Source organism: Uloborus diversus, chromosome 5, assembly GCF_026930045.1.
Source record: "Uloborus diversus isolate 005 chromosome 5, Udiv.v.3.1, whole genome shotgun sequence".
Taxonomy (NCBI): Eukaryota; Metazoa; Arthropoda; class Arachnida; order Araneae; family Uloboridae; genus Uloborus; species Uloborus diversus.
Genome location: NC_072735.1, coordinates 178,382,018 through 178,405,497, shown reverse-complemented (window position 1 = coordinate 178,405,497; position 23,480 = coordinate 178,382,018). Strand labels below are relative to the sequence as shown.

Here is a 23,480-nt window from a genome sequence, read left to right as displayed (position 1 = left end):
CGATTTTACTACCAATGAAAGTGGAAATTTTACCTCCATCTGGCTAAAATGATAATAATTTTCAGATTTCTGAATATAAAAAATTGTTTGTTTTGCGTACTGAATTTAAATTTAACAGCTAGTTCAAAAGGAAATATAATATTCGATATTAATACATTCAATTAATAATAAATTAAGCATCAAACCGTAAACAAATAAACTTTAAACGAATGACAAAATGGACATTTATTCTTGGAATATTTTTTAAAATTAAAAATGGTTTTCTTATTTGAAAAGAAATATTGACATTGTCAATCAGAATCAGTAGTTTTAATCCGATACCACACTGATTAAGAATTTCCAACTTAAGATACAATTTGACTATATATTTCATGAAATGTATAGAAGTAAGACGAAGGGGGGAAAAAACAAAATTTGTTGCTTACAGAAATCAGCAGTCTTGCAAAACTTGTAATTCTTTTCTAGCTTAAAAAAAGCAAAACATTTAATGTTTTAGAAAGACCATTTCAAATGCGTTTATTAGGCATACTTTTTTTTCGTTGAAGAAATAAAAAAAAGGAGCAGTAACCATAACAAAAAAGCAAAATTTTAACTTTAGTTGAGGAAATAAATTCCATTCATCTTTTATTTTTAAAGTTCTTCTCGTGATCAATGGTTTAGAATTGTTTGGTTTGCTTGAATGGAGTTGTTTCCATCAGTCAAAATTACTATTTTTAGTCACTGAAAGTGATAGAATAAGCAAAAAAAAAAAAATAATAATAATAATTTGAATTTTGACATCTTGAATTCAAATTGTTTTTTGCAATCACGAGTGTGTGTGTGTGTGTATGCGTGTGTGTTAGTGTTGGTGTGGGTATGTGTGTGTATGTATGCGTGTGTTTGTGTCTGTGTGGGTATGTATGTATGCATGTGTGTTTGTGTCTGTGTGGGTGTGGGTATGTGCGTGTGTGTGTATGTATGCGTGTGCGTTTGTGTCTGTGTGGGTGTGGGTTATGGGTATGTATGTATGTATATATGTATGCGTGTGTGTTTGTGTCTATGTGCAGGCATGAATGAGTGTGTGGGTATGTGCGTGTGTATATGTGTGTGCATGCATGCGCGCGTGTGTGTGTAGGATATGGAAGCAATCTGGAGACGGTTTTCGCTAGAGGAGCAGAATCAGGAGGGGCCGGTCGACGGTGGTGCTGCAGAAGAAGGCGGGGGCGAAAATAAAATCAAACGACGTCAAAAACGGTGAACAAACTGAGAACAATAAGCAATGTGATTACTCAAAAAAATAACACGGACCCAGAAAATACTTCCATTTTCCCAACAGTTATTTTTTAACTGATTTTTTAAAGTGTCCGATTATTCAAACAAGGCGTAGCCTTCATGACGTCACAAATGATGCACTATGGCGCATCTTCCTACCGTGTTTTCACGTTATGATAATCAAGAAGCGAATTAAATATTGTGGTCTGTGAATTGTTAAAGTAATTTTTAAAGATATTAAACTTAGTCAAATTATTTAAAAAACGGTCAGATCCTATGTTTTTTAATATGCTCTGTCAGAAAAAAATACTTTTAAAATCTTGGAAATAACCCCATTAAGCCTCGGATTCAGGTTTTATAAAAAACAATTCTCATAGCTCTTCTCATGCTTGTAGAAACTACAGACGAATTTCATCTTAAGCAGAAAACTCCAAGCTTTAAAATGTCGAAAATTTAAAAAAGTGCATGGAATATTTCTCCCCTATATAATTAAATTCATGTGAAAAATGAGCTTAAATCTAGAATAGAAATAAAAGAAAGAGAACCGAATTTAAAAAAAAAAAAAAAAAAACGCTTCGAGGTTCTCATTTCTATGCTGCAAACTAATTTTGTGCTTTACTTTTGGTGCTTTAAAGAATTGTTGCAGTTCCATTTCTTTTAATCTTACTCAAATCTTTCAATCGTACCGACTGCGTTTCCTCCATTTTTTTCTTCTGAGAAAATTGCTTCTACTCCTCTACATTAGAACAAAGCCATTGTCTGTTTAGTGATATTTTGATTGTTGAAATTGTAACCCTAACTCCAGTGGATTAACTCTAAACTCCAGTTGATAGCGCTCATTGTTGACCATTTTTTCGCTTCTTTATTCCCCTGAAATGACACAGTCTTACCAGTAAAACAGGTCAGTCACCGGATCGAGTTCAGCCTTGTCACAATAAAGCCTTTCCCTGCTTGTTAAACATTACCAAAACATATTCGCAACTCCAATAAACTATAGGGGGCTCAGCAGCCACTGTCTAATGGCGGATGAATAAGGTAAAACAAACAAATGCCGTAACTTATAACTTGGTTTGACGCTTAGTGAATGACAGTAATTTTTCATCGTGTTTGTGGGAAGCTTTCTTTTCTAATGTTCTGAAATTACATTACATCACAAACTTTCTGAAGCCTGTAATTTACCCCAAAGAAAACACGTGGAATGGAATGTTTTACCTTTTTCTTTAGTATTGTTAATCACCGCAAGGTAGCGTATTCGAGCTCTGGAGTTGCGAATTATCAAATTATCATGCCGTGGCGCGAGTTTCATTGTTAAAACTCGTCGGTTACTCGATCATTGGCTATAATATATATGATACGAATGGTGAAATGTGCCTGCTTAAATACAGACATATAACACTGCGAAACGTACACGTAACCGACATGAGCTTCTATGCTCAGAGATTTATGAAAATTATCATGGAAAACATTGGACAAACATAAACCACATACAGTGAAACCTGTGTAAGTTGACCACTTGCGGTGCAGTACTTTGGTGCTCAACTTAGACAGGTGGTCAACTTATAAAGGGGGTAATGATTTTTTTTTTTTTTTTTTTTTGTCATTTCTTGTACCTTGTATTCATTTTTTGACTAATTGACACTTATTCTTTCTGTTCAACACACTTTCATTGTTTAGCATTACTTTGTTGAAACAATAATTTAAAATGTTATTTAAATATTTTTAGAGAATATTATCCCAGAATGACATATAATGTGTCATGCAAATTTAAAATTTCAGTAAGTTGATCAAAAAAAAGTCTTATTGTTTATGAAAAGTTACTCATTTGATATTAATAGTTCCTAAAAATTCATAGCTAATCAAAAATTACAAATTTTTCACTTTATTTTTTTCTCATATACATTTATAACCCCATGATAATCTACTCAAACTCAAAAGGAGGTTTAGTTATGCTGCTGTTTCATTTAGTTGGTGAAATGCTGGTCTGACATCAAAAATATTCTTGGAAAGCTATATATAAAAAAAAAAATAATAATAAAATAATTTGCTAAATAAAATTTTAAAAAATAAACCAAGTGGTACAAAGGGTTTTTTACAATACTCCAAACCAAACTTGGTGTTCATTAGTGGTCAAGATAGACAGGTGGTCAAGATAGAGAGGTGGTCAAGTTACAGAGGTTTTCCTTCATTATAAAGATAGGATTAATTCCGTTCCAGACAAAAGCGGTCAACATAGACAGGTGGTCAACTTACAAAGGTGGTCAACTTTACAGGTTTTACTGTATTAGTAAATCAGAGCCAGACTACCGTAATTTATATAATCGCTAATGTACTGGCCAGAGGAAGCTCTTTTCACTCTAACAAATAATTACAAAGGATTTTAATTTTTAGAATTACGTTCACATGGCTCGATGCAAAGTAGAATAGGACATACAATGCGCCAATAAACTTAAAAATCGTAATTTTTGGATTATGTCAGTCTGGCTCTGAAGTACAGGCATTTGATTTAGATAAAGATTTTGATGAAACAAATGAAGAAGAATTTTGAAACATACATAAAAAATCCACCTTTATAACAGTTTCAAAAAAAAAAAAAAAAAAAAACTATGTTATTCTACTTATTATTATTTTTAACATATAAAATTATACATATAAAATACATATAAAATCATATAAAATCTTCTTATACAAATAAAATCTGAGTATCTATCTATCTATCTATCTATCTATGTCCAAGCTTCTTCTCCCGAACGACAGTGAACTGACCATCGAACCAGGTATCGATGGACTCGTCATCTTCCCGTCTTCATGTTTGGCTATTTAACATAATCCTCCGATAATAATTAGCGGAGATATCAATTAAAAACTATTAATTATGACTCTTAGATTTCAAAATCAAATCCATATTTTTCGAAGGCTTTCCTCCATTCAAATTATTATTCAGTGCTTCAACTCAACTTTCCGGATGAACGCTTTTATTAAAATTTACAGCGTGAAGAAAATCATTGAAAAGAAACATCTGTTGCAATTTTTTTTCTCGAATATAAAGAAATAAAATTAGGTTTTCCACGTGTATAGTGATGACCACGTGACCACGTGATAGGTGTTTATTAATGCAGTATGTTGCATTAATAAACACCCGGGCAACGCCGGGTAGTAGACTATTTTATGTAAAAAGCGGATTGTTATTGTGCATAAATATTTCCGATATAGTCTATCAGATGTAATTCAGTTTAACGTGAGTAAAGATTATAGTTGATAATGCATATATTTTCCCCTTTTGTGCTGACTGAAAATGTACTCATAACTTGTATCATTGATAACGATTATTAACGTTGATGAGGTGTTTTGGCAAAAATATGTTTTACTGGTGTTTTGCAAACCTTGCTTTACGCGCATGTATTTATTCCTTAACGCGTTAGAAACTAGTGTCAGTGTACTACAAAAGCATCAACTGGACTGCTCTTACATTTTTTAGGTAGCCCGTGCAACGCCGGGCACGCAGCTAGTCTTATACATATAAAATCTGAGTATCTATCTATCTATCTATGTCCAAGCTTCTTCTCCCGAACGACAGTGAACTGACCAACGAACCAGGTATCGATGGATTCGTCATCTTCCCGTCTTCATGTTTGGCTATTTAACATAATCCTCCGATAATAATTAGCGGAGATATCAATTAAAAATTATTAATTATGACTCTTAGATTTCAAAATCAAATCCATATTTTTCGAAGGCTTTCCTCCATTCAAATTATTATTCAGTGCTTCAACTCAACTTTCCGGATGAACGCTTTTATTAAAATTTACAGCGTGAAGAAAATCATTGAAAAGAAACATCTGTTGCAATTTTTTTTCTCGAATATAAAGAAATAAAATTAGGCTTTTGTTTTAAGGCTTTTCCTGTAATCAGGGTGTTTAAGTTGTTTACTTTTCGATTATTTTGCCGTAATCTGCAGCAAAATTTTGCTGTTTTTTTTTTTTTTTTGTTCAAGCCTGATTGTTAAATACGCGTCACATGACATAACTTTCATTTTCGAGGAGGACCGTGCACGTCGTAAAGTAAATGAGTGATTTACAAGTTATTTGAGTTCTTTGAGGGTTTGTACCTGGAAAACGGATTGATGTAATTCTTGTACGACCATGTGGATAGAATCCATCCAAATATTTATCTGAGTGGTATGTTGCATTAATAAACACCCGGGCAACGCCGGGTAGTAGACTATTTTATGTAAAAAGCGGATCGTTATTGTGCATAAATATTTCCGATATAGTCTATCAGATGTAATTCAGTTTAACGTGAGTAAAGATTATAGTTGATAATGCATATATTTTCCCCTTTTGTGCTGACTGAAAATGTACTCATAACTTGTATCATTGATAACGATTATTAACGTTGATGAGGTGTTTTGGCAAAAATATGTTTTACTGGTGTTTTGCAAACCTTGCTTTACGCGCATTTATTTATTTCTTAACGCGTTAGAAACTAGTGTCAGTGTACTACAAAAGCATCAACTGGACTGCTCTTACATTTTTTAGGTAGCCCGTGCAACGCCGGGCACGCAGCTAGTCTTATACATATAAAATCTGAGTATCTATCTATCTATGTCCAAACTTCTTCTCCCGAACGACAGTGAACTGACCATCGAACCAGGTATCGATGGATTCGTCATCTTCCCGTCTTCATGTTTGGCTATTTAACATAATCCTCCGATAATAATTAGCGGAGATATCAATTAAAAACTATTAATTATGACTCTTAGATTGCAAAATCTAATCCCTATTTTTCGAAGGCTTTCCTCCATTCAAATTATTATTCAGTGCTTCATCTCAACTTTCCATAACAATGCTTTTATTAAAATGTATAGCGGGTGAAGAAAATCATTGAGATGAAAGATCTGTTGCCATTTCTTTTTCTCGAATATGAACAGGTAAAATTCTTGTTTTTGTTTTGAGGCTTTTCCTGTAATCAGGGTGCTTAAGTTGTTTACTTTTCGATTATTTTGCCGTAATCTGCAGCAAAACTACACTGACTTTTTTTTTTTTTTTTTGGTTCAAGCCTGAGTGTTGAACTCGCGTCACTTGACATAACTTTTATTTTTGAGGTGGACCGTGCAAAGCCGGGCGACGCAGCTAGTAAGAAAATAAAGAGTGATTTGAGGATACATTTACTATTTTGAAGACTTCAGTTTTTGCTGATTTAAAATATCGGATATATATCAAAATATCGGATATTTTCTAACCCTGGTTCCTATCTTTGGACTTATATCTCATTTTAAGTAAAACTAAGAGAAAAATATTTTTTTAAGCACAGGGTTTACAATTATGATTTTTATACAACGTTTTTATATAAATTGCTACAAAAAATATTTATTACTTTATGAGCTGAAAAAAATATGTACAGATCTTATTGTGATACTTCGCTATACTTTAAGCCAATTTTGGAAAACATAAACCCATTATTTAAGTCAGAATCATGCGCGAAGCAAAGTATTAACTTTTCGTGATATACAATAGGGCTTAAATAATTTAAAAAATACAGCAAAATTTCCCTCAAAATAATGATTCTAAAATTTCGTTAAAGGCTAATTAAAACTTCCGAATAAATTAAACGCAACCCTTTTTAACTCAAATCCTTAATTATCTTCTGCTGGCAGTACCAAAAAAAAAAAAAAGTTTTACCTAAATGCAAAACTAACATTTTATTTATTCACTCGAAAAAAAATGGCAACACATCTTTCATCTCAATATGTTCATTCACGCAAATTTAAATTTAACTCGTTGGCAAAAGGAAAATTTGCAATTTATTTTGTTGTTCCATTAGGCTTAAAAATGCTTACAACTTTTTTCAAGGTGATTTTACTGTTTCGGGTTTTTCTTTTTTAAATTCTAAGGAAGAAAATTAATAATACGGGTATTTTTTGCGGGCTTTCGAATAGGACTTGAATCAAGAAAATCAGGTACCGTCTGACCACGGATTGTATGGAAAGACAAACACTGTTTTACAGCCGGAAATGGACAAATCTATTTATTTTTTTACCGATGTCAGCTTTTGCAAAAGCAGAGTCTCATTCAAATGAGCGGAATACGCACAACAAATTTTTACTTTTCCCCCTCATTCACATAGATTCGTCTTATCTGGACGTTTGAAAATTCCATGCAATCCGTGGTTGGACAGTAATTATGTCGCGTAGAAAGAGCCATTTAATGCCATTAACGTCCTAAAATTGAAATTCGAACAATTCGGTTCTTTTTTGGCGTTTGAAAACCCCCAACGTTCCTTCTCGGGTGCCCAAGTACATCCCTGCCAAATGTTTTCGAGGCGGTTGAAATTCGATAGCACACTGTAAAGAAAATTCCGAAACGTCACTGAATATTTCCGTGCAACGTTTCGGGATTTCACAGGTTTTCATCTATTTCCCCTTAAAATCAAGTATCTTTGCAAAGAAGTTTCTTAAATTGCTACAAGTTGCACGAACCTTTCACTGTTGGGGAAAAATATTTTTAGGTACTGTTAGCCCCGCTTAATCGGGTAACAGATAAACGAATACCCCGCTTATACAAATAAACCTCCCGGAACCGAAAATTTCCCCATAGACGCAATGTTGAAGATTCCGCTTAATCGAGTAATTTCCCCGGATAATCGAATAATATTAATATTAATTAGTTTTCTCAAGTATTTTTGCTGAGAAAGTTTTTAAATAAATTAGAAATAAATTAAGTATGAACAATTATTAACGTAAAAATATAAAGTAATATTTTAAGCCTACAACGAGCGGGAAAAACATCATTAATAATCCATACAAACATTTCCAATATTCTGCCAAATTTCTTTTGCCTTTGTCATTTCCGAAAAAAAAATAATAATAAATAAATAAAATAAATAAATAAAAATAAATTATTATTTCCTTTGTATAGCTATTGATGTATTATTATTACGTTTTAAGACATCAATTTAGAAAGGTATGAACAATTTCTCCACTTAATGCAATACCCCGCTTAATTGAATAAAATTTCTTGGAACCGACGATATTTAATTAAGTGGGGCCGACAGTATCAGTTTAAAGACTGACCGATTTTTAATAAGAATGTAGGCTTTAGTTCGATTACAGTCCATCCAGATTGATTAAGCTCCAATGAGAGCGAATAAGTCAGAGAATGGCTGCAGTTCTGCAAGGCAAGAAATTGCAAGGGGGATTCTTGGTTCTTACTTGCAATTCCACCTTAGCGTTGGTCATAGTTACATTAATGCTTCTAGAGCTTTATTATTGAATCAGGAAGGCTCTGATTAATTGCGTTAATCGTACTTAATATTTCTTGAAGGTTCCAGACTGGCTTTAACCGGTGAGATTTCCAAATTCTTTAGAAAGATTCAAGGATAATTGGGTGGTTTCCTTCAGTCAAAAGTACTACTTTTAATCGTTGAAATGGATAGAATGAGCAAAAAAAAAATAATAATAAATAACATGGACCCAGAAAATACTCTTTTTCCCAACAGTTTTTTTTTAAATTAAATTTTTAAAATGTCCGATTTTTCAAACAAGGCGTGGTCTTGATGACGTCACAAATGATGCATCTTTCTACCACCTTTCCACGTTATGATAATCTAGCAGCGAATTAAAATTGCGCTCTACGTTTGCTATCAACCATATCGTTGCCAATACACGGGAGTAAAGATGCGAATTAAATATTTTGCACTGTGAATGGCATCACTGAATGGCATATCATCATTTGTGATGTCATCGGCACATCCGTTTACAATGAAAGCGCTCCAATTTAAGTAATTTTAAAAAAATATTAAACGTAAACAAATTTATCAAAAAAAAAAATGGTCAGCTCCTATGTTTTTAAGCATGCTCTTTCAGAAAAATTTCTTTTAAAATTTTGGAAACGACCCCATTTCAGGAAGTTTACTGTGTTTTTTAGCGGAAAACGTTCCTGGTTTGTGCAGGATAGCTGCCCAATATTTTCCAGGAACATTTCTGAATCGTTTTTACAGTGTATTCATAACTGAAAATTTGAGAAACCCGATATCAATTTTCCAGTTTCCAACATTTTTATTTGTACTTTTATAGGGTAATTCGCTAGTGGTTGACCACCAGCTAGTAATTGACCACTCGAGTACTAATATATACAAAACAATAAATAAGTAGATATTTTCAATTGGATTGTTGGAACTAATTTCTAGCATTCCATGAGATACTCGGTTGTAATTTATACAATTAACTCAATTAGGTAAAACTTGTCCTTCTTCTAAAACTTAGCTGTGTTGATGTATGAAACATCCTTCAAAAAGTGAAAATAGATTTTTATCCAGAAAAAAAGTATTTTTACCAGTAACTGGGGCCCAGCATATGGAGATTCTCGGCACAGATTTGGAAAAGTGTAGATTCGAGAGGGTAACGTTATAGGAAAGCTGCTTGGCGTTAAAACTATGCATACCTATGCATCACAACTATTAAATAGTATACTAATTATTGTTGATATGATGTTTTTATTTTCACTGTAGAGATTTAATTTATGGGTTCTGTTTTTGGTAGTGGCTAATGATAAACTACATAATTTCTTGCTTACTGTTTGCCTCACGTTGCGCAGTTTTACTTAAACTTTGGTTACACAACTTCATCAAAACTAATGAAGCATTATATTTCATATATACAGGGGCTATATTCATGGAGGTGGCCGAGGACCTGGAGGCCAAGGAGGCGGCGGTGGTCAAGGAGGATTTGGCCAAGGAGGTCAGGGTGGACCTGGCAACTATGGTCAAGGAGGATTTGGCCAAGGAGGTCAGGGTGGACCTGGCAACTATGGTCAAGGAGGATTTGGCCAAGCAGGTCAGGGTGGACCTGGCAGCTACGGTCAAGGAGGCCAGGGTGGACCTGGCAGCTACGGTCAAGGAGGCCAGGGTGGACCTGGCAGCTACGGTCAAGGAGGCCAGGGTGGACCTGGCAGCTACGGTCAAGGGGGCCAGGGAGGACCTGGCAGCTATGGCCAAGGAGGCCAGGGAGGACAAGGAGGATTTGGCCAAGGAGGTCAGGGTGGACCTGGCAGCTATGGTCAAGGAGGATTTGGCCAAGGAGGTCAGGGTGGACCTGGCGGATATGGCCAAGGAGGTTGTAACTACGGCCAAGGAGGTTGTGGTGGACAAGGAAATTATGGTTGTCAGTATGGACAAGGCGGCTGTGGTGGAGGTGGAGGTCCTGGACAAGGAGGTGGTGGTGGACAAGGAAGTGGTGGTGGACAAGGAGGTGGTGGTGGACAAGGAGGTGGTGGTGGACAAGGAGGTGGTGGTGGACAAGGAAACTATGGTTGTCAATATGGGCAAGGAGGTTGTGGAGGAGCTGGCCAAGGTGGTGGCGGTGGCCCTGGAGGATACGGGCAACAAAAGCGCTAAATTGTGAAGCTTTCAGGCAGAGATCAAAACTTTTCTATAGACTTAAGGTAAGGTAAACTTTTGTTTAAAAGCATACTTAATTTATTGCCCAGATTGAATATGTCAGGTTTTGGAAATTATATAGGAATGGAGCAGCGGCGGATTTTCAGCATCAGAAATCTGATGGGTCCCAGCGACACAGGAGCGGCCCTTTCATTCAGTTAACCAGCAATAAGTAACATTTAATTGTTAATTTTTCGGCCTTCAATTGTGCTGCAAAGCAGCCCTTTAGAAAGAAAAGTGCAAGTGACTGCAGTTTTCAGCGAATACGTTTTCATCGTTAAAATTGTTTATTATAGTACAAATAGTGTTTCCATGGCTTTTGGAAAATGATTCGTAAAACGGCTTTTTCTTTAGACAACGTGGTTTTTAGAAAAGACTTTTGTAAAAATTAGCAAGCCTAAACCTATTTTTTATATAATCCTAAGTTATGTCTTCATACACTGGGATTCGCAGTATCAATCGTTTTACTAATAAATGTTGCTTGCTTTTGAGGGGGGTTGTCGAGTTCAAGACTTCTTACGCTCCGAAGAGCTTAAAGTTAATCTTTTATCTTAAAGATTGAAGTACCTAATTACAAGAAGACATGTGTAGTGTATTTTTAGCAGTATGTTTTTCAAGGTTTAGTACCAAAAACTCTGAAACGCACATGACTTCGAAACCCCATGTATCTAGTTTGTAGTATTTCTATTCTAAGTTTGAGTTGAACCAATGTCATGTATGCTGGTCGTAGTGCTCTCATGTTTATATACTATGCAATCTTAAAAGGAGACAAAAATAACATTCTATCAAAATTCCAATCAATTGAATATTTAATAAGTAAGGAAAAAATGATTGTAGAAATGTACAATTATTTGTCCAGAAATATTCTGTAATATCTGGCCATTCTCTTTTATAGCTCTTAGGAACTCGGAGACTCCCAGGAACGTCAACAGGTGCTTCAAGTAAAGCTTCCCAAGGACACCTGCTGTTATGTTTCTTTACTGACTGATAAATCATTGCTATTGGGCATTTATTTATTTGTTTATTTAACAAGCAAAGCAGCAATAACACGCAGACCAAATGTATACATTTGCATTTTATGTTTTTTCACTGATCAAATAAATTGATGTTCTTGTATGTGTGCATCTGTTTGATAAATCGTGGAAAAACAATAACACTCTGAGAAAATGAATAAATCATATTCAAAATTTAACTCTGAAAACGACACTTTCAATTCCAAAATTTCAATGGCCTAAATTTCCATTATATGCAGGAGTTGTTTATTTGTTCAAAATAAATAAAATAAAAAAAAGAAAATTTGGCGCATTTATGGGAAAAAATATGCTCTGGAAATTTCAATCGGATAAGCCGAAGATCTGGATAAACAGGGGTTGGATAAATGAAGTTGTACTGTAATTCCATTTAATTGCTCTACTGATCGCCACTCGACCATCTTGAAATATTTTCTTCTTTAACTTTACTAATAATAAAGCTCAAAGTCTCTCTGTCTGTAGGATGTCTGGATCTCTGTGACGCGCATAGCGCCTAGACCGTTCGGCCGCATTTCATGAAATTTGGCACAAAGTTTGTAGCATGGGGGTGTGCACCTCGAAGCAATTTTTCGAAAATTCGATGTGGTTATTTTTCTATTTTAATTTTAAGAACATTTTCCGGAGCAAAATTATCATAAGATGGACGAGTAAATTACGAAATTATCATGACGTGAAATGAGAGAGCGAATGAACATAGCCAATTGGCGAGAAATTCGTCATCCATTATTTGTAAATATACAGGCGAACCGAATGACCTTTTAATTTTCAACTACGAGCAAAGCCGTGCGGGTACCACTAGTTACTACTAATAAAGCTAACAGTCTGTGTCTCTGGATCTCTGTATGTCTGTTACGCGCATAGCGCCTAGACCATTCGGCGGATTTTCATGAAATTTGGTACAGAATTAGTTCGTGGCATAGGGTTGAGCACCTCGAAGCGATTTTTCGAAAATTCCATTTTGTTCTTTTTCTATTCCAATTTCAAGAACGTTTTCTCGAGCAAAATATTCATAAGATGGACGAGTAAATTACCAAGTTATCATAACGTGGAACAGTTACATGAGCGAGCAAATGAACATAGCTAGTTGGCGAGAAATTCATCATCCATTATTTGTAAATATACAGGCGAACCAAATGACCTTTAAATTTTTTTACTACGGGCAAAGCCTTGCGGGTACCACTAGTTAAAAATAGTTCTTCAGTTGCATTGTAACCATGCCTTGGAAACAAATATATGAACATTTTCAGCCTCCAAGATCTAAATCCTGAGGACTTAGAATGCATCAAAGAAAGGGTTCCTAAAAGTAGGGGGAGAGTGCTGAAATTTTAGGAGATTAGAGTACGTCTTGAAGTGGATTTAAAGAAATTTCTTGGTGAAACGTTTTTTTTTTTATTTCTAGCTATAGGCACCCGCACGGCATTGCCCGTTTTAGAAAATTAAAAAGTCATTTGGTTCGTTTGAATATTTACAAGCAACTTCTGATATGCGTTCAGTAGCATTGGTTTTCGAGATATCTATATACTATATTGGGCAGATTTGAAAAATGCCATTTTTTTTTTTTTTTTTTTTTTTTGCGAGAAAAATGCACTTGAAAACAAAACCAGGATTGTACTTACTCATATACGCTTGCCGCTGCAATTGAATCATTACTACTTATTAGTTTCAAATACATTCGAGATGCCTCTAAGTAGGCTTGCCAAACGTCCCGGTTTTCATACAAAATTCCGGCGTCCCGGCCCGTTTACTTCACGTCCCGGGAAAAGATGAATTTGATTATAAATGACCAAAAAGGTTTTAAAATAATCAAGTGTGAAGGATTATTTATGATAATTACTTTGTCATTTGCAACATTGACTTATAAAATTAAAATCGCATTAGTTTGGGAGGATTTTTACAAGATATAAACCAAAAAAGACTCTAAAAAAAGTCCTATAAAATGAAAAGTCGTGTTCAATTTTTTATTCCTTATTCAAAGTGTTTTTTCTAAGAAAAATAAATTGTAAATATTTACATCTAAGAAGTGAGATGTTCAAAGTTTATCTGCTTACGTATGTCATTTTTATTACCTCTGTTTTATGTTCATAGTTAGTGACTATTCATTCATTTCATAGCATTGAGAATAAACTGCCCTGCACTACAAAAATCAGCCACAGGTTTGCACCCTTTTGAATACTAGCACGCTGAGCGGGGGGGGGGGGGGGCATTTCTGTGTCCCGCTTGAACATTTCAGAAATCTGGCAAGTCTACTTCTAAGTTGTCGTCAAATGCTCACCATTCAAGATTTCACTTCCGTCCCATTGCTTCCTCGATTTTACTACCAATGAAAGTAGAAATTTTACCTCCATCTCGCTAAAATTAGAATAATTTTCAAGTTTGTGAATTTCAAAATTGTTTGTTTTGTATACTGAATTTAATTTTAACAGCTCGGTTAAAAGAAAATATAATATCCGATATTAATACATTCAATTAATAATAAATAATCAAGTATCAAACCGTAAACTAACTTTAAACGAATGACAAAATGGACATTTATTCTTCTAATATTTTTTTAAATTAAAAATGGTTTTATTATTTGAAAAGAAATATTGACATTGTCAATCAGAATCAGTAATATCGATTCGACACCACACTGATAAGAATTTCCAACTTAAGGTACAATTTGACTATATATTTCATGAAATGTATAGAAGTAAGACAAAAGGGGGAAAAATTTTTTTTGCTTACAGAAATCAGCAGTCTTGCAAAACTTGTAATTCTTTTCTAGCTTAAAAAGAAAGCAACATGATACATTTTCCCTACATTTAATGTTTTAGAAACACCATTTCAAATGCGTTTATTAGGCAAACTTTTTTTTTTTTTTTCGAGGAAAAAAAAAAGGAGCAGCAAAAAGATGTAACCATAACAAAAAAAGCAAAATTTTAACTTTAGTTGAGGAAATAAATTCCATTCATCTTTTATTTTTAAATTTCTTCTCGTGATCAATCGTTTAGAATTGTTTGGGGGATTGTTCTTCAATGGGGTTGTTTCCATCAGTCAAAAGTACTATTTTTAGTCACTGAAATTGATAGAATAAGCAAAAAATTAATAATAATATTAATAATTTGAATTTTGACGTCTTGAATTCAAATGTTTTTCACAATCACGAGTGTGTGTGTGAAAAAATATATATGCGTGTGTGTTTGTGTCTGTGTGGATATGTATGTATGTATACGTGTGTGTTTGTGTCTGTGTGGGTATGTATGTATGCATACGTGTGTGTTTGTGTCTGTGTGGGTATGTATGTACAGGGGCGGCATTTCAGCATTTCATTTGGGGGGGGGGTCAAGTTTTTTAAATACGAATTACCTCAGTATGGAAACAAAACACATATCGGCTAACAGCAAGTAATCATATTGGGGGGGGGGGGGGTGAGGAGACTGCATAGTTAAAGAGCTCTCAGAAAAGATATTTGTTAATGCAAAAATTTTTTAAAAAATTAGTATTTATTTTTAAAGTGTATCTATGAAAACATACTATGCATTGTGCAGCTGAAGTGTGTTTCCAGTGTTGCCAGATTGGGGGACATTTCCCCATTTTGGGGAAATCTGGTGCTCTCTGGGGAAATTTTGCGGAAATGGGTTTCGAGGGGAATTCTTTGGGGAAATTTTTATTTCTTGGGGAAAACCTGGGGAAAAAAAACCTCAAGGAAAAAATAAATTTTTCGTATTTAGATTCACGTCAAGAAGTAGTAGTTACATTGTTTGTATCAAACAGCGTTGGTTTAGCTTTACTGAACTTTATGGAATTCGCATTTCGCATTATGCGGAACATTATGCTACGGAATTCGCATTAATGTTCTGCGTGAGTAACTAGTTGATACGTGAAACGGGTAAAAATTAATGTGATGAAGAATGTTCTTGGATAAATATATACAAAAATCATAGTTTAAATATACATACAGAAGCAGAGTAATAAATGCAAGTTAAAAAAAAAAAAATTGGCTATTTCTTATCTTTTGGTCAGGCGCTTGTATTTATGACTAGTGGTACCCGCATGGCTTTGCCCATAGTAGAAAATTAAAAGGTCTTTTGGTTCCCCCTCTATATTTACAAATAATGCATGATAAATTCTCGCCAACTGGCTTGCCCACGTTACGGTTCCACGTTATGATAGCTTGATAATTTACTCGTCCATCTTATGATAATTTTGCTTAGGAAAATGTTCGTAAAATTGGAATTAAAAAAAGAAGAAAATCGGATTTTCGAAAAATCGCTAAAAGGTGTTAAAGGTCAAATTTCATGAAAATCAGCCGAACGGTCTAGGCGCTATGCACGTAACAGAGATCTTGACAGACAGAGAGGTATCCAGACAGAGAGACTTTCAGCTTTATTCTCAGTACAGATAAAGAAAAATATTGATAAAGAAGACAAAAAAAAAAAAAAAAAAAAAAAAAAAAGCGAAAATGGGAAGAAAAAAAAAGTTGGGGAATTTTCTAAGAAAATTTGGCAATTTGGGGAAAAAAAAAATTTCAAGAGACAAAAATATTAGAGGAAGTCGATTCGTTTTCTGAAAATATTAGTGGAAAAATAATTTTTGAATTCGGGGAATTTTGGAATTTAGGTAGAAAACATTACTTTTTGGGGAAAAATTGGTAGGGAATTGGGGAAATCTGGATTTGACCATCTGGCAACACTGTGTGTTTGTAGCAGAAGAAAGTGATGAACACTCATTAAATCGACATACTTAAAGTATGAGCGTAACAATGAATGTAAAATACCAAGGCATTTTCTTGTGAAAATCATGCAGCAGCACTACTTCACGGGCCTCTCATAACCATCGTTATTCTGAGCACACAAGAACGAAATATTTAGTCTATATGAGGAAATTAAGTCTTTCGTTAAAATTAACCATGATTCTTCATCGGTTTTTTCTGTTCTGAAAAGGCTGGTAAAGGCTTGATGAATTTCTAATAATTTAAAAAAAGCGAAAAATACTTGCTCTTGTTTGGAAATGTGTCAAGTTTCATCAACCATTACGGAGAACCAACAAGATTGTTTTTCTTCAACTTTGATTGGCGATTTACGTAAATTGAGTTTGATCACTTTTTATCATTCCTCTCGAAAATTTGGGGGTGCGACCGCCCCCTCTTGACCCCCCTATTTGCCGCCCCTGAGATATATTAAACGTAGTCAAATTATTTAAAAAATGGTCAGATCCTATGTTTTTAAGTATGCTCTTTCAGAAAAAAATACTTTTAAAATTTTGGAAATGAAACCATTAAGCCTCGGATTCAGGTTTTATAAAAAAATTCTCATATATCATCAAAAATATCTCATAGCTCTCCTCATTCTCGTAGAAACTACAAACAAATTTCATCTTAAGCAGAAAATTCCAAGCTTTCAAATGATCGAAAAGTTAAAAATGTGCATGAAATATTTCTCCCCTATATTACTAAATTTATGTGAAAAATGAGCTTAAATCTGGAAAAAAAATAACATAACCGAATTAAAAAAAAAAAGATAACCGAATTTAAAAAAAAGCGCTTCGAAGTTCTTCTCATTTCCATACTGCAAAATAATTTTGTGCTTTACTTTTTGTGCTTTAAAGAATTGTTGCAGTTCCCAACGTTTCTTTTAGTCTTACTCAAACGTTTCAACCGTACCGACTGCGTTTCGTCCATTTTTTTCTTGTGTGAAAATTCGCGGGTGAAAATAGCTTCTTCTCCTCTAACATTTGAACGAAGCCATTGTTGATTTGGTGATATTGTAACGGATTCGGTGCGACTTCCACTTTCTTGAAATGAAAACACAGTTCTTGATAAAAACACAGGAAATTTATTTACACTATGTACAGGAAAGATCTTCAACAACTGCTAAATTATTCATCAGCAACTAAGCAATTATCACACAACACCGTAAACTCAACGTTTACACACGTATTTACTTCCAAATACGAAAACAACACAGCGAAATGCCTCGCTATAAACAGAGCAAAATGTTCTCAGTTCGAAATATCAACCGAAACTGAACTGTTTATCCATCGCTAACGGCTTAAATACACCGAAAAGAAATTTCTCAAATATTCCACACGCTTCTGTAAAGTAGTAGACCGTTATCAATGAAAAGAAAGAAAATAGGGGTCGTATTCTTTAGCCGAATGAAAAAGGGGTTGTATATTCATTACGGGAAACTATTTACAGGTTACGTTCCTACAATAATTACTATTTACAGAATTTGTAACAATATTTTGATAGTTTAAATTGTAACCCTAACCCCAGTGGATTAACCCTCAACTCCAGTTGGTAGCGTTCATTGTTGACTATTTTTTCGCTTCTTCATTCCCCTGAACTGACAGTTACCGGATCGAGTTCAGCCTTGTCACAATAAAACCTTTCCCTGCTTGTTAAACATTACCAAAACATATTTGCAACTCTAATCAAGTATAGGGCGCGTTGCAGCCACTGTCAAATGGCGGAAGAAAAATGTAAAACAAACAAATGCCGTAACTTATAACTTGGTTCTGACGCTTAGTGAATGACATTACTTTTTCATCGTGTTTGTGGGGAGCTTTCTTTTCTATTCTTCTGAAATTACATTACACCGCAAACTGTCTGAAGCCTGTAATTTACCCCCCAAAAAACACGTGGAATGGAATGTTTTAACTTTTTCTGTAGTATTGTTAATCACCGCAAGGTACCGTATTCGAGCTCTTTAGTTGCGAATAATCAAATAATCATGCCGTGGCGCGAGTTTCATTGTTAAAACTCGTCGGTTACTCAATCATTGGCTATTATATATGAGACACCTGGTGAAATCTGCCTGCTAAAATACAGTCATGTAACACTCCGAAACGTACACGTAACCGACATGAGCTTCTATGTTCAGAAATTTATGAAAATTATCATGGAAAACACTGTAAAAACATAAGACACATATTTATAAATCAGAGCCAGACTACACTGTTATAACCAGAGGTTCCAGACGAGTGAATATATTCCTCCTAAGGTGAAAGCATGGTGACCAAGGGTGCCATACTGGCCAGGAAGTAAAGCAGAGGTGCGAAAGTAGCAGACAGTCGTAGACAGGGGTGCCAAAACAGCAAGCAATCGCTAAATGACTTGCTGGCGCATGCGCTTCCGGCATACATTCACCATTCAACCACTTCAATATGGCGGACGAATGATAGGTTGCACTACGCGTGGCTTCTACGTCTTTCACATTGAATGAAGTACACTATTGGATTAAATCTCAACTTTTGTAGGATAATTCTTTAAAATAACAAGTAAGTACAGCTTTTGATCACTTTGTAGCTTTCAGGGCTTTCAAACATAGTTAAAAGTACGTTTAATGCTTTTCAGTTACCATTAGTCCGTTACGATACCGTAGTACCGTTAATTGTTTATTTTCAGGTTACCGTTACTATCGTGCAAATTCCATCATTCACACAAAACGCTACTAAATGTATCTATCATTATTTTCTTGAGTACTCGATAAGCAACATTTAATCACCGAAATAGTAACCGCAATGATATTTTCAATAACCAACAAGTGAGAACCTAAATAAAAATTATTCTTGTGTAGCGAGCGCAAAAAAAAAAAAAAAAAAAAAAAAAAAAAAAAAAAAAAAAAAAAAAAATCTCTCCGTCTATATTTTTCTTTTGCTTTTTCGTTCAAGTGTTTGAATCATTTCCTGTTAGCGGTTATTCGATAGTGTTAGGAGTTTCTTTAAATCTTTAACTGTCGAAAAATTTTATGCGCATTTTATTTTATTGTTATTTTGATTGAAATGTTGAACGTTTGAGAAACGATTTTGTTTTATCTTAACTTTAATATCCCAGAATATTTTTGGCTGTTCATGTAAATAATTCATAAGTACATCTACACTTTACTTTCGGTGCGGTTATTTCTCACAAATGATCATTAACTTAACTATGATTATTCAAATAATTACTCGTCTTTAACTTTAAATATATTTGTGACAACTCTTTGATACCAAATAAAGTCTGTAGATATTTATTGTTTTATTCATCTTTAATATTACTTTGTAAAAAATAAAAAAAAACTCATCAGTACGCAGAATTTTTTTACAAGTTTTTTACCGCCCCGAGAGTTATTATAATTATTATTATTTATTTTATTTATTTTTAAGAAAAGGATAAAAATTTCACAGGTCCGCAATGTTTTTCATTTGTTTTTACCGACCCGTGGGTCAAAAGAGGTTGAGAAACACTGATGTAGAGAACGATCAGATGAATTAAAGCAATGAGCACTTCTTAACTATGTTGAAAACTCTGAAATATGGTCAAATGCTGTAATTACAAGTTTCAATCATTTCCAGTACTGAATTCATGCAATCTGAAAAATGTGCAAAACGTAGACTATCATGAATCAAAATAAAACTATTAAAAAAAGAAAAATACACAACTGTATTCAAAAACGCACACAATACGGGGGAGGGGGGGGGAGGATCTACAGTAAGGGTGCCATTTCTCTCTCCGAAGGTTCATTCTTTTCACCCCGGCTGCCTACTTTTTGAAAGGTGCCTGTTTTTCACCCTAGTTAGAGGTGAAATTTCGGCTCCGTATTGGGTGCCGCTGGTGAACAAGCGTTTCACCCCTGAAAGGTGCCGAATGCAACCTGTAGTTTTAACAGTGTACCGTAATTTACATACTTGCTAATTTACTGGCGAGAGGAAGCTCTTTTCACACTGGTAAATAATTACAAAGGATTTTAATTTTGAGAATTACTTTGGCTCGATGCAAAATAGGATAGTACATACAATGCGCTAAAAAACGGAAAAATCGTAATTTTTGGACTTACGTTAGTCTGTTTCTGAAGTACAGACATTTGAGTTAGATAAAGATTTTGATGAAACAAGTGAAAATGAATTTTGAAAACAACATAAAAAATTCATTATTATAACAGTTTCAAAAAAAAAAAAAAAACTATGGTATTCTGCTTATTATTATTTTTTTTAAACTCGCACCGAAAACTACAAGCGAAGTAAACACCGTTTAAAAAACTTTATAGATCAATAATCAATTCCAAGGTGGCTTCAAACTGTTTCAGTTTTTACACCACTCTTCTATTAGTTAATTTTATTTTCAAGCTATATTCAATTTATTTCCCGAATTAAATTATTTACAATAGGGTTGTTTCCATCAGTCAAAAGTACTACTTTTAGTAACTGAAGTAGATAGAATAAGCAAAAAAAAAAAACATGCAGAAAAAAAATATTTTATTTTCAAAACGTTTTATTTTTAATTAATCTTTTAAAATCTCCTGTTTTTCAAACAATGCGTGCTTTTAATGACATCAGAATTGATGTATTTGGCGCATACTCCACTGGCGCACTGAATGCTGACGCTTGCTATCTACCGTGTTTCCAGCTTGTGATAAATAAGAAGCAAATTAAATACTGCGCTTGCTATCAACCATATCGTTGCCAGTACATGCGAGTAAAGATGCGAATTAAATATTGCGCTCTGAGCTAACGGCATTTCATCACTTGTGATGTCATATGCAGATACGTAAAAAATAAAATCGAATCTGCGCACCAATCAAAATAATTCTAAAAACTTTGTCAAATTATCTAAAAAACGAGCTGATGTGTGCATCACATGACTTCCATTTACACCAACTTAATGTTATTTCCCCATTATTGGCAATTTTAATGTGATTCAATAGTTAACTTTTTAAATATCACTAACAGAGACCAATTTGAAATCAGATTTTAAAAAATAAATAATTTTTTTTAAATCGCCAAACTTGTCGCCAAGTTGGCGACAAAACTTGGAGACCAAAAGACTGGCGATGTATCGCCAAGTGTCCGCCAAATTATAACACCACTTGAGTTGGCATCGAAATTAACAATGATTTCCCCCCAAAAAGGGGCAATAGATCCCTTTAGGAACACCCGATTGCAACCAAAAGGGGACGTTCACAACTAATTCCCACTATGAGTCTACGTACCAAATTTCAACTTCCTAGAACATACCGTTTTTGAGTTATGTGACATACATACGCACATACGTACGTCACGAGAAAACTCGTTGTAATTAACTCGGGGATTGTCAAAATGGATATTTCGGGGGTCTATACGTTCTTAGGCACTTATCCACCTGTGTTCGGGTTGAATAAAAAACTGAACATTAATTCAGGGGTGAGCTAAATGGAAATTAAGGCCGATTTTTCAGTGGCATTTTTTTCGTGAATACAATACTTCCTTTTTTGTAAAAGGAAGTAATAAGTCAGATCATATGCTTTTAAGCATCATGCTCTTTCAGAAAAAATATACTTTTAAAATTTCGGAAAACGACCCCATTAATTTCCATGCACGATTATCCTCTTAATTCGTGATATATTGCGAACAAAATACATCCGTTACGTGACATTCCGTAAGTAGTTTTTTGTACATTGATTAAAAACGTGTTACCTACCATTTGCAAGAAAAACGTTTGTTAGAATTAATTCCAACCGAAGGGAGCTTTTTCCCTTAATGATAATGCCAGATAATATTTAAACCAAACCTAAACATAAGTCAATAATCTTTTACTGTGAAGCTTATGGAAATTTCACACCTTTTTCGTCATCAAGAAAATTACGTAACTCTAGTCTTAATGATTTGCGTAATGTCTTTTCTCTCCAGTCACATAAGAGTTTACAGTCATCGTATATAGGGATTTAGGTGATAAGCCACCACAGCGAGTAGATCCGGACTAGATCCAGATGGATTTATTTTTTATTTTCGTCGTCATCTGCAGTGTTATGTAAGTTACTTCTTTTGATTGTTTTACCTGACGTTACAGCTAAGGATGCACTGGGTAATTGAGTTTTCAGTTATCGACCATAAACGTTTTTTTTTTTTCTATTCTTTATAATCGGCCAATTTTCACCGATTAACCGCCAATTTTTAAAGAAAAATAAAGAATTAAGATTTCTCTATATCGGTAAAAAGGTGTTACCTTTTCGCTTCACTGTATGAAATAGGAGTTGCAATCACGAAACTCTCAAAACTGGAACCCAAGTTTCCACCTCAATCAGGTTCGAATATCATTCCGCTCGGATTTGATTTTTGTCAAATTTGCACGAATGGATATCTGTAAGAAAAAAAAAACTGCTATTCCACCATCTATTTAGGGGTGGGTGGGCCACAGTGAGACGAAAATTATAAAATTCAAAATGTTTGGAAATGTTCATACTATAAGAAAAATTTTAAGGTGGATTTGTAGTGCAGCTTAAGTGTACAATCTTTTGGGGCAGAAAAATGTCCTTTATTATCTAAACACTACAAAATCCAGTGTCAAGGTGTGATAGGTGATAAGTGCTTCTGCATGTTAGCGAAGCAATTGCCTGTTCGGTGATATTTTGATAGTTGAAATTTTAACCCAATTCCAGTGGATTAACCCTAAAATCCAGTAGATAGAGTTCATTGTTGACCGTTTTTACGTTTCTTCATTCTCCTAAAACGACAGTCTTACCAGTTGAAGCTGTTATGTTACCAGATCTAGTTCAGCCCTGTCAAAATAAAGAATTTCCCTGCATGTCAAATATCATCGAAACATATTATCAAATTATCATGTCAGGGCGCGAGTTTCATTGTTGGTGATGTCAGCGTTACTCGATCATTCGCTTCTATATACATTATGTCCGTTCTAACCTGCAAGATCTTTATTTTCGCAACGGTTAATCCTAGATGTATGCTTCCAACAGCAAAAATGTTCAGACGCAGAGTTAAGATATTGAGGACGTTTGAAGCAAAAATAAAAATGACTCAAAAAATACAATA

General features: G+C 34.3%; 1 protein-coding gene across 1 annotated transcript in view; it reads left to right on the top strand.

Annotated features, from left to right (window-relative positions):
• LOC129223301 (uncharacterized) overlaps positions 1-23,480 on the top strand; it is an 84,902-nt gene that overhangs the window by 26,042 nt on the left and 35,380 nt on the right. The window contains exon 4 of the mRNA XM_054857867.1: positions 9,909-10,597. Coding sequence (XP_054713842.1) covers positions 9,909-10,597 — 689 coding nt within the window. The remainder of the gene's footprint in view (positions 1-9,908; positions 10,598-23,480) is intronic.